The 12,487-nt window shown below is 36.4% G+C and overlaps 1 protein-coding gene across 3 annotated transcripts in view; it reads left to right on the top strand.

Annotated features, from left to right (window-relative positions):
* Nucleotides 1–12,487, top strand: part of GPSM2 (G protein signaling modulator 2) — a 58,649-nt gene that overhangs the window by 18,416 nt on the left and 27,746 nt on the right. For all 3 annotated transcript variants that reach the window (XM_035017876.1, XM_035017877.1, XM_035017875.1), the window contains exons 2-9: nucleotides 660–881; nucleotides 1,248–1,383; nucleotides 1,707–1,849; nucleotides 2,645–2,768; nucleotides 2,882–2,997; nucleotides 5,857–6,012; nucleotides 6,940–7,048; nucleotides 8,117–8,246. In XM_035017876.1, the coding sequence (XP_034873767.1) occupies nucleotides 661–881; nucleotides 1,248–1,383; nucleotides 1,707–1,849; nucleotides 2,645–2,768; nucleotides 2,882–2,997; nucleotides 5,857–6,012; nucleotides 6,940–7,048; nucleotides 8,117–8,246 (1,135 nt within the window). In that variant the 5' untranslated portion in view covers nucleotide 660. The remainder of the gene's footprint in view (nucleotides 1–659; nucleotides 882–1,247; nucleotides 1,384–1,706; nucleotides 1,850–2,644; nucleotides 2,769–2,881; nucleotides 2,998–5,856; nucleotides 6,013–6,939; nucleotides 7,049–8,116; nucleotides 8,247–12,487) is intronic.

Below are 12,487 nucleotides of genomic sequence, written 5' to 3'. Positions count from 1 at the left end.
AAATCTTTTAAATTATTGCTTTCTAACATAAAGTTTCTTGACACTTAGTTCTCTTATGGATGTGTGCCTTATAGATCAAAATATTTTGCTCCTCTTTTTTTCTGAGGTATAGATGATCATGTGGTGAGAACAGGAAGGAGTGTGTGTCTGTATGAGTGTATGAGACAGAAAAAGAGGTATAGATGGTAGTAGGAAGGGTTGATGGACAGGTGAGTAGATCACTTCGATATGTGGATAGAGAAGGGTGTTAATTATAGGCCTTCCCCTTCCCCAGGTACCTGTTTTTTCCCCAAACTCTCAGGAAGTCTGTATTACTGCCACAACTCAGAATAGTTTAGGAAACACTACTTTAGTTTCTCTCATTGGTAAAGTGGGTTGCTCTGGATGGGCCATTTAAAATGGGCTCTGTATAGAGATACTTAGCTATCCTTTATAAAAGACCTCTGAGGCTCAGAAATATTCGATTAGGCAAATTAGCGCGTGCTATAAATAATAGTTGACTGTTTTATCAATAATGTATATCTACTTCAATTATAGAGGCAGCTTTTCTGAGCAAGAGTAGCCACAGTCAACATTAAAATGATATTACCTGAAGTTAGAAATACTGTGGTGCGGTTGTAATGTACTGTTGTAAATGTCTGTCCTGTATAATTTTATAGAATGGAAGCTTCTTGCCTAGAACTGGCCTTGGAAGGGGAACGTCTGTGTAAATCAGGAGACTGCCGTGCTGGTGTGTCCTTCTTTGAAGCTGCAGTTCAAGTTGGAACTGAAGACCTAAAAACACTTAGTGCTATTTACAGCCAGCTGGGCAATGCTTATTTCTATTTGCATGATTATGCCAAAGCATTAGAATATCATCATCATGATTTAACTCTTGCAAGGTAATTTAAGCTTTTTAATACCCTTCCTCCCTAAATGTCCCTTAAAAAAATATTTTCATTCAATTAAAAAAATGAACTTAATACATTTTAGTGAGTTCTAATTCAGTAGCATTGCATTCTAAAACTAGTCTTTAGGCTGATCACAGTTTAATTAAATGAATTAATAGTAGTGAACAACCCTAGAGTTTAATTAAATGAATGAAAATTAATTAAATTTAAATACAGAAATGTCAGTTTAAAATTTTTATTTAAAGTAGGTTTCAAGGCTAATGGGTCCTTTATACCTAAAGCATGTCAGTTGTCTTCTGGGGAAAACTATACTCTGGCTGCTTTATTTTTAACACCACTTCCTTTTTTTTCTTCCAGGACTATTGGAGACCAGCTGGGGGAAGCCAAAGCTAGTGGTAATCTGGGAAATACCTTAAAAGTTCTTGGGAATTTTGATGAAGCTGTAGTTTGTTGTCAGCGACACCTAGATATTTCTAGAGAGCTTAATGACAAGGTAATAAGGAACATTAGATGGCAGGCCAAATGTTTTCATTGAAATTGCTTTGTGTTTTAATCCTATTTAATTATTCTGTAGTTTACTAAAAGTTAATACCAAAAAAAATTCATAGAAAAAATTTAAAAATTTAAAATAGCAAAGAAAAAGAAAATAACACATTCTTCTTTCATAAGTAATCATTTGTTTGGTTCTGTGTGGATGGCCAATGCAAACATTTCTTTTTCTTGACCATCAAGGATATTATAAATGAATATGTGATTGGCATTAGAATACTTGGCTTCTGATTTCAAAATGTAAATTCTGCTGATATCTTCATCTAGGTGGGAGAAGCAAGAGCACTTTACAATCTTGGAAATGTGTATCACGCCAAAGGGAAAAGTTTTGGCTGCCCTGGTCTTCAGGACATGGGAGAATTTCCAGAAGAAGTGAGAAATGCCCTTCAGGCAGCTGTGGATTATTATGAGTAAGTAGCACTGATGCAGTCATGTGGCCCACCTAAGCCTTGGATCTACTCTACATTCTTTATCCAGTAATACATTTTTAAGTTTGGCAAAGGTTTTAGAATTATGGACTAGCAAGTAAAAATAAACCATCAAATTGCTGCTAACTGTTTTAGTGTTAGGAGTAATCCCCTTCCAGGAAAGCTTTCCTTTAAACTGTTAGCCAGTGCCACTTAGTGGCAAAAACAAGAAATATCAATCATTAGCCTAAGTTATGTGGAGTAAATTTAGTCTCTTAACTAGTAGAATTTCATAGAACTTCTTAGCTGTAAGGGTTCTAAGATTGACCCCGTTTTTGACTTTGGACAGAAACCTGCCTGAATGATTCAGTAAAGTGTTCCCAGTTATTTAATATTCCCAGTTCTCAGTTAGTGTTCCCAGTTCTCACCCTCCATCATAGATATATCTTTTTTTTTTAAGATTTTATTTATTTATTTAGAGAGAGAATGTGCACGTGAGCGGGGGGAGGGGCAGACAGAGAGGGAGAGAATCTCAAGCAGACTTCCTGCTGAGCACAGAGCCAGATGTTGGGCTTGATCTTACAACGCTGAGATCATGAAATGAGCCGAAATCAAGAGTGGGACACTCGACCAACTGAGCCCGCCAGGCATCCCTTTCATAGACATAGCTTTAAAATGTGGCACATTACAGCTCTAAGCTTATTTAAAATTTTTTTGATAAAAAGAATTTGATTTGTAAGTCAAATCAATACATTTTTTTCTCAGACTTATTTTTTCACAACTTTTCTTACCATTTAGGGAAAACCTATCACTAGTGACTGCTTTGGGTGATCGAGCAGCCCAAGGACGTGCCTTTGGAAATCTTGGAAATACACATTACCTACTTGGCAACTTCAGGGATGCGGTTATAGCTCATGAGCAGGTATAGTGCAAGGCTTCAGAGCCAGATCATTTTCTCCATCAGTGTTTTGAACAGTGATTAGATTATTCTTTAGTTTTATTATAGCTATATCTAATTAGAATTTTCTGTTTCAGCGTCTCCTTATTGCAAAAGAATTTGGAGATAAAGCAGCTGAAAGAAGAGCATATAGCAACCTTGGAAATGCATATATATTTCTTGGTGAATTTGAAACTGCCTCTGAATACTACAAGTTAGTCTAATATTTCTGTAGATAAATGTAAAATGAGTAGTTATGCAATCCTATTAAATGATAGGCTTTGGGTTTAAAACCTGCTTTTTGCACATACTAGCAGTAGGACCTTGTGCTTCTAAGCCTCAGTTTCTTCATCTGTAACGGATAATGCCAATTCCTTGCTTTTGGTATTGTTGTGAGGATTGAATAAAAGAATAAATTCAGCACTTACTTTGCATAGGACCTGGTATTATTGTACCTTAGGTTAAATGGTAGTGGTATGACTCCTTTATATTTTTGTAAGTTTTTATCTTTAAAACTAATTGTTTTTAAGTGAAATTCTAAACTTTTAAAGTCTTTTTTTTTTTTTAAGATTTATTTATTTGACAGAGAGAGACACAGCAAGGGAGGGAACACAAGCAGGGGGAGTGGGAGAGGGAGAAGCAGGCTTCCTGCTGAGCAGGGAGCCCGATGTGGGGCTCAATCCCAGGACACCAGGATCATGACCCGAGCCGAAGGCAGACGCTTAATGACTGAGCCACCCAGGCGCCCCATAAACTTTTAAAGTCTTTTAAACCTGTTTAGCATGTGGTGTGTGTGTGTGTATGTGTGTGTGTGTGTGTTTATTTATTTATTTATTACCCAATTATGTGTTTGAAGAAAAGCCACAAGAAAGCCTGATAACAAAAATATGCCCTAGTTTTTGCCAGTGATCACTGAATTTTTTTCCCTACCATCGCACCCCCTTGTTGAGCAGTGTTGAGCACTCTCCTCTGCCCATCTTTGATCCTCACCGTAAACTGAGGCCTCATTCACTTACCTGAGGAGTTAGCAAACCCAGCTTCTTCTGGGCAGGGTCTTTCTGATCTATCAATAGACTTGAAACATAGGTAATAGCAAAGTGTAGACTGTTTGAGATTGTCCGGTCTATGCTTTCTAGTTTGGAATTTTCTCTAATTAGTGGGGATTGAAGGCCCATGCAGACCTTAGGCAGAAGCCAGTTTGAACCACAGATACAGTGATTGATTTGTATTTTATTGTTAAAGAATCCAATGTGAGAGAGTTTTGGACAGTTTGTTATCTAAAAAAACGGTAAAATTGCTTTGGGTCCATTTAAAAAACTAGAATGTCATCCATCGTACTCTAAACATTGACCAATGGTAAATATTTGTTGGTTGGTTAAATATGAAATATCCTTCCAAATAAAATATATTACTATATAAGGAGTATATATTTTGATTTTAAATAGAAAATTTCTTATATTTTAAAGCAAAAGACAGATATCTTAGTTAATGAATGATCTACTTGTATTAAATACTGAAAAGTTCTGTAAGAAAGTGGATGGTGGCTATTTGACTAAAAAGCATGAGTATAAAGTAATGAAACTTCCTCCCACTGCCCTCTCCATAAGTAGGCTAGAACTCAGAGAGAACTCTCCTTTAGAATTGTTTTCAGGACCACACAAGAAAACTGTCTTAACAGTTTAAAGATTTTTTAAATTTTATTTATTCATGAGAGAGAGAGAGAGAGAAGCAGAGGGAGAAGCAGGCTCCCCACAGAACAGGGAGCCCGATGTGGGACTGGAGCCTGATGCGGGACTTGATCCCAGGACCCCAGGATCATGACCCGAGCTAAAATAAAGGCAGACACTTAACCGACTGAGCCACCCAGGTGCCCCTGTCTTAACATTTTAAATTTATATCCTTCAGGATAGAAAGCAGTAGTTTGGTAAACCTACTTTAGCAATTGAATTTGGTTCCAGAAGGACTTCTGAACATTTACAAATTAACTATACCCTCAAAGAATAATGATGTGCCAGAAAGATACCCCAGGATCTGAAAGCAAATCCAAAAGTCTTCCAAAAATGTATGAGAGGAGGCAATATTACAATACGTGTGTAATAAGTGTGTAGCCTCCCAAGGTAACAGCTTTGAAGGTATCATTATTAAATACATAATTTCAGGTTTGCTTAAAGCTATCGGATTATCATATACTTATTTTTCATATAATTATAAATCATATGAAATATTTATACTATTTGGCAGAAATAATAGGAGCCATTTAAGTTATTGGAGCTAAAGCATCTGTAGGATTAAGTGCTGACGATAATAACAAAACAGTATTAACATTTATTATCATATACTGTGAACAAGATGCTATTCTAAGCACTTCATGTATACTAATTCATTTAATCCTCACAAAACCCTGTGAGGTATTTTCCCCATTTTACATATGAAGAAACAGAGAGAGGTTGAGTGAATTGCCCCATTACAGAGCTAATAATTGGCAAAGTTGGGATTTGAACCCAGTCTGGCTCTAGGGTCCACACTCTTAGCTGCTACACTAGCTTCTCATTGACGATTCAGTGAATATTAGGTAAAATTTGGTTAATGTTTAAATATGGTATTTAATATTTTTCATGAATCAGTGACTAATAACCTATACATTAGAATTTTAACTAAGTATTTTAAGTTTTGACAAAATGCAAAGACAACAGTCTGATTGCAAAGAGATGTTATGTGGACAAAATTCTCTTACTTTAAGTTATTGCTACTACGACTGGGACAGTTTTTTTTTTTTAAATGTTAAAAATTCTATATTATATAATCTTTAGAGGTACTTGAGCTCATATGTCAATATTCTTTTTCTCTGAAGAATAAATAGGACTCTCAAATTTATTCTTTAGAGTTTGGATTTGGTTTTTGTGATTCCAAGACATCTTTTCATTTTGTCTAAACGTAGTGGAGAAAGTGTGGGATATTAAACTCTAAAATAGATTTACTTTAAAGGCAGAAGGAAAAACGAGAGTTTGATTTTACAATTAGTATAGCCAAAAATAAAAATGATCATTGTGTAAGAATTAATTTCTTTTTTCAGAAAGACACTACTCTTGGCTCGACAGCTTAAAGACAGAGCTGCTGAAGCACAGTCTTGTTATAGTCTTGGAAACACATACACTTTGCTTCAAGACTACGAAAAGGCCATTGACTATCATCTGAAGCACTTAGCAATTGCTCAAGAGCTAAATGACAGGCAAGTTATACACCTTTTTACTATAATTATCATAAAATATAGATGCATTAGTGAATCCCTAGAATTTTTCCTTTGTTTTTGTTTGTTTTCTTTTTAATTCTTTTTCAAGGAATTTCTTCTGTTTTAGTCACCTCTTCTCTATATTATTGTTTGAAGGGCTAGCATGTCTGAGAAGATTAGACTGGCCCATATAGCCTTGAACCAAGACACAAATAGGTCACAAACTCAGTTGCCTACAAAGGTCCTCCTGACTGGATCAGTATGAGAATTATGGTCAACTTACATATAAGGCCCAATGTAAAGGGCACAGCTGCTCCTCAGCTCCAGCTCATTGTTGCTAGGCAGGCCCGCGGATGTTATGTCCATATACTCCTCTTTTTTAAAGAGAAGCTGGAAGTCCTGAGTTTTATTTGAAATCTTCTGATTTTTAAATGTTGATGGCTATTTAAAAAAAAAAATGTATGAAAAAGCAGTATATCTGTGCATACATTTAGTCCATGATGTTTGCTTTAGGAAGACAGATTTTTACTTCATTATAAAGAACTTCTCTGTAGTTGTTCAAAATGAAGTATGCTACTTCTAGTGAGCTCTCTCCCCAGTGGTATTCAAACATGGACTGAATGATTACCTGGGCTATCATGGAAAGAAAATGGAGTAGTTTAACTAGAAGACCTATCCCTGAGATTTTATTATTTCATAATAAATTGTATGTTTTAAAAGAATGCTTCCCATTTTAATACCTGACACTGAGTTCAGTATTATCTGGATAGTCTAATAAGTCTCTTATGTTAAGAAAGTATGTTCTTTATATGAAAGACCAAATAAATCCAAAGCATTATTTATGCCTTTAATTACTACTAGATAGCTTTTATTCCACACACAGTTCTCTTTCAGATAACTGCATGTTAGCTTTGAATTGTTTTGTAGAATTGGTGAAGGAAGAGCATGTTGGAGCTTAGGAAATGCATACACCGCTCTAGGGAATCATGATCAAGCGATGCATTTTGCTGAAAAGCACTTGGAAATTTCAAGAGAGGTATGAAACTAAAACACTGCTATCTGTGCTATTATGATTCACAAATTAGCAGGGCGGGGGGAAGCCCTATTATTTCTCTAGATAGCTCCAATGTGACCTAGTAATAAATTTAACTATGTTATTCCCTTGGCCTAAGAACTGCACAAAGTATTTTAAGATACAGATCAGAGGTCTGTTTGCATTGGCCTTGATGTAGGAAGACTGGAAGGTAAGGCCAGGCATGGCAGAATGGAAAGATTACTGAAATATGCCTCCTGTCTCTACATGGAAAAGTAGCATGGTATAGAAACAAAAACATATTTTGTTTTGCAAACATGATTTTTATAATCAAAGATTGGTTCCTGTTACAGTTTTGCCACTTTCTGGCTATTTGAGCTTGGAAACCTTTTCTGAGTCTCATTTCTCCCATTTGTAAAATGAGTAATATCTACCTTGCAAATCATTATAAGAATTACAGATAGTGTATATAAAAGTGCCTTGTGTAATGCTTAGTGCTGACTTAATATATATTAACTATTACTATGGAATGGAAACAAAATAAGGAAATTTTAATCATGTGATGCCAAGTTAATGTGTCACAGAATAACCTACATTATTATTAAATATGATTATAGAAATTAAAAGCAACTAATATTTAGAGAATGAATTGATACAATGTAATTAGCTTTCCTATTGCCATACTTTAGAAATTTCCCTTTTCTTTAAAACAATTTTTTTTTTTTTAAGATTTTATTTATTTGAGAGAGAATGAGAGAGAGCACGAGAGGGAAGAGGGCAGAGGGAGAAGCAGACCCCCTGCTGAGCAGGGAGCCCGATGCGGGACTCAATCCCAGGACTCCAGGATCATGACCTGAGCCGAAGGCAGTCGCTTAACCAACTGAGCCACCCAGGCGCCCTCTTTAAAACAATTATTGAAAAAACCCCTTTCGTTCAGTGTCTTAATTCTAGTATAACTATTTTCATTTCTCTATATTTTCTTCCAGTTTTAGGTTCACAACATTTTCAGCTAATCTTCACCATTCTTTATTTTTAAATACTACTCTAAAATATAAATGCTTGTCGTTGTAGGTTGGGGATAGAAGTGGTGAACTAACAGCACGACTAAATCTCTCAGATCTTCAAATGGTTCTTGGTCTGAGCTACAGCACAAATAATTCAGTAATGTCTGAGAATATTGAAATTGATAACAGTTTGCATGGTAAGTAATAGGTATTCAAACCCAATTTCTTTATTCTCAATTACATTACCTATCACATGTTTACCATATCCAGAGAGAATATATAACATAGGAAGCTCAACTTTTATACTACCTTTTTGCTTTACACCAGTCCTATTGATTTATCAATACAGAATATAGTATTTTCAGCTGTTATCATGAACTTAGGAAAGGTAAAGGTATGTTTATTTTCTTTTGTAAAAATACATTTAAATTCTCTATGGGCTCACTCAAAAATTTGTAAATGTGAAGATGTAAAAATTAAAACACATATTGTTTGGTTCTTTTTAATTCAAATGTTTTTACATATTTGATTTTTGTTTAGCTCTTTTCTTCCCATTTTTTTCTTTTTTTTTTTTTTAAGATTTTATTTATTTGAGAGAGAGAGTAGGTAGTAGCAAGCAGGGGGAGGGAAAGGGACAAGCAGACTACACTCAATGTGGAGCCTGACACAGGGCTCCACTTCATGACCCTCAGATCATGACCTGAGCTGAAATCAAGAGTCAGACACTTAACCGACTGAGCCACCCAGGCGCTCCTCCCATTTAATTTCTAAGGTGATCTCTTAGTATTTTTACTATTTTTTTAAAATTCAGAAAACCTGGGAAATTTTCTTGAGGTCAGCACCTACAGAAAGATTTGCTTTGACATTGCCACAGGGAAAGACATGCTTGAATGTCTCTGTTTCTACATGAAAAAAATTGTACTTTTTTTTTTAAAAGTAAGCCTTATGCCCCATGTGAGGCTTGAACTCATGACCCTGAAATCAAGAGTCGCACACTCTAACCATGAGAGACTGTGGACTCTGAAAAACAAACTGAGGGTTCTAGAGGGGAGGAGGGTGGGAGGATGGGTTAGCCTGGTGATGGGTATTAAAGAGGGCATGTTCTGCATGGAGCACTGGGTGTTGTATGCAAACAGTGAATCATGGAACACTACATCAAAAACTAATGATGTAATGTATGGTGATTAACATAACATAATAAAAAAAATACAACAACAAAAAAAAGTTGCACGCTCTACTGACTGAGCCAACCAGCTGCCCCCAAAATTCAACTTCTGATTAAAGAAATAAAAGGGACAATATTAGAGTCACATTTTTTAATACTCTATACATGATTGTGTGAGATCCATTTTACAGATTTTATAGAGAATTAAAAATTCTAAGTCTGATAAAAGTTACCAATACAGATTAATGTTTTGAACTTAGAAGTCAGTGAAAAATCGAGCTTCCATCTCTCATTTCCTTCTCTAAACTCATATAAAAAAAGGAAGAAGGAAGAGAAATTAGCAGCTAGTCATCTGATTAAGACTTGGAAAGAACATTTAGTGAAAGATTCTGAAGTATGGGTAATGTATGGGACTGTGTGCTTTGCAACTGAGTAATGGGCTGAAAAGTTTCTCTGTGCTTAATTTTCAAGTAGGGTATGTTGTAATAGCTCTCATATTTTAACAAACTGTTGTCCTCATGGACCCCTCTAAATGTAGACCCATTTTTTTTGTTCCCACTTATAAAAAAACTTGAAAATAGTATTAATGTTCATTACTTTTTCACTTCCTATTCTCTGCTCAAGTCACTCTGCTTGGGCTTTGGCTTCATCATGACACTGAAACCTTCTCAAGGTTACCAGAAATCTCCATTTTACCAAATCATTGATCAGTTTTCAGATGTCAGGTTACTTGATTTCTCAGCAATGTTTCCTGCCGCTGATCATTCCCTTCTCAAAATACTTTGCTCATTTGGCTTCCAGGATTACCCTCCTTTTCTGGTTTGCTCTCACCTCACTGGCCACTCTCAGTCTTCATTACTCTCTCCTTATCATCTTTCCATCCTTGAAATTTGTAGTGCCCAGAGATCAATTCTTGGACCTCTTCTTCCTTCCCCCTTCCTTCTCTCCCTCCCTATTTTCTTTCTATCCTATCCTTCCTTCCCTTCTGATTTTATCCTTTTTCCTCTTATCCTATACTCTAGATCAGTGCTTCTTTTTCTTTTAAGATTTTACTTATTTGTAAGAAGAGAGAGCACAAGCAGGGGGAGTGGCAGGCAGAGGGAGAAGCAGGCTCCCCACTGAGCAGGGAGCCCGATGTGGGACTCGATCCCAAGACTTTGGGATCGTGACCTGAGCCAAAGGCAGAACACCTAACCGACTGAGCCACCCAGGCGTCCCTAGATTGATTGATTGATTATTTATTTATCTATTTATTTATTTATGAATGAATGATGGAGCAAGCATGAGCCAGGGGGAGAGGCAGAGAAGCAGACTCCCTGCTGAGCAGGGAGCCTGACACAGGGCCCGATCCAGGAACCCTGTGATCGTGACCTGAGCTGAAGGCAGACACTTAACTGAGCTACCCAGGTGCCCCTAGATCAGTGCTTCTCATAGAACTTTCTGTGAAGATGGAAGTATTGTATACCTAGTCTGTCTGGTACAATAGCCTCTGGCCATATGTGGCCATATGAGCACTTGCAATGTGGCTAGTGCAAAAGAGGAAATGAATTCTTAATATTAATTGTAATTAATTAAAAATTTAAAAGCCATATGTGACTAGTGGCTACTATATCAAACAGCACAACTCTAGATGATTTCATTCAGTTGACTGGCTTTTATATCTTCTGTATACTGATGATTTTCAAATTGATATTTCCAGTCATAATTTTTCTTATGTTTAAGATTCACATATATAACATTTCCATTTGAATGTCTAATTGGCATCTAAAACTTAACATGTCCAAAACAGAGCTCTTGTTTTTTCTTCCCACACATGTTCTTCCTCCAGTCTGCCCCGTCTCAGGAAATGGTACCACCATTCATCCAGGTATTCAGGCCAAATACCTATGGGTCATCCTTGTTCCCTTTCTTCCACTCACTTCCTACATCCAACCTATCAGAAACCCTACCTTCAAAATATATGCCTAATCTCTCTTACAGTGTACTCTGCAACAATCCTAGTACAAGCTACCAACATTTCCCAGTAGGGTACTAGCTTATCAACTATTTCTCTTGCTTCCATTCTTGATCCCTCACACTGACTTTTTCACACAGCAGCCAGAGTGCTCTTTTAAAATGTAAATCATATCATGTCCCATTCATCAGTTCAAAACCCTCCAGTGACTTCCCATCACACCTAGAAACCAAATCCTCAGTTGTCACCATGGTTAAAGGCCTTATGTAATCTTGACCTACTTCTTCAACATCACTTCCTACCACTCCCCGTTTGCTCATTGTAGCTGCATGAAGACAGGTATTTTTTGGCCTCTTTTGTTCATTGATGTATTTCCAGTGCGAGGAAAAGTCTGCTGGCTAAAGGAACTGCAAGGAAACATCTGTTTCTCGTGCTGGCTCAGGGTAGAGAAAAGGAGTGTTCCTTAAGAATCTGAATTCATAAGCCAGCCTACATACTGGTTTGGAATTTGATTTATTCTACCTGCACAGTGAAAGAAACCCCAATCCACTGAAGTACTTTTGGGTTAGAAATGCTCCTAGAGACTTAGCAGAAGACCAGGTATTTTCTGGAGGAAAGCATCTTTGATCCAGGTCTATAAAAGGTTCACAACAACAAAATTACCAAACACATAAAGAAACAAGCCAACATGAGTAAGACAATAAACAAAAAGCAAAATTAGATCACCAAGATCTTTTCAGATGTTGGAATTATCAGATACAGAATACAAAATAACTATGGTTGAATATTTATAGAAGTAACAAAATTAAAGGAATAACAAAAACAATCAGGCAGATTTGAAGAAAATAATAGCTTACATTATTAGTGCTTACTATTCCAGGCACTGATTTAAGTGCTTTTCCTGTTTTAACTCATTTAATCTTAACATCTCTAGGAGGTAAATTTCTGTTATCCCTAATTTACAGATGGGGACATGGAGACAGGAGAGGTTAAGTAGATTTCCCAAGGGTTATCTATGTAGGTAGAAAAGATGGGAGTTAAACCTAGGCAGTCTGGCTTCAGAGTCTATGTCTTATCTGAGATTTATGTCTTAATGTGATTTTAACATGCCTCTCATTAACTGATAGCTAAATATCAATCAGGAGTCAGATATCAGTAATAGAGGCTTTAACAAGCACAGTTAATGGGTTTGACCTATTCATGAGTTGTAAAATCAGTTTCAGAGGTTGCAACTATCATTACATGCGCACGTGTGCGCGCGCACACACACACACCCACAAATGGGTTATCATACATGATAGATAAGAGTAAGTACTGTT

This window comes from Mirounga leonina, unplaced genomic scaffold (assembly GCF_011800145.1).
Source record: "Mirounga leonina isolate KUSES-001 unplaced genomic scaffold, KU_Mleo_1.0 Mir_173, whole genome shotgun sequence".
Taxonomy (NCBI): Eukaryota; Metazoa; Chordata; class Mammalia; order Carnivora; family Phocidae; genus Mirounga; species Mirounga leonina.
Note: the sequence above shows the minus strand (reverse complement) of the source record. Positions and strands in the feature narration are given on the sequence as shown.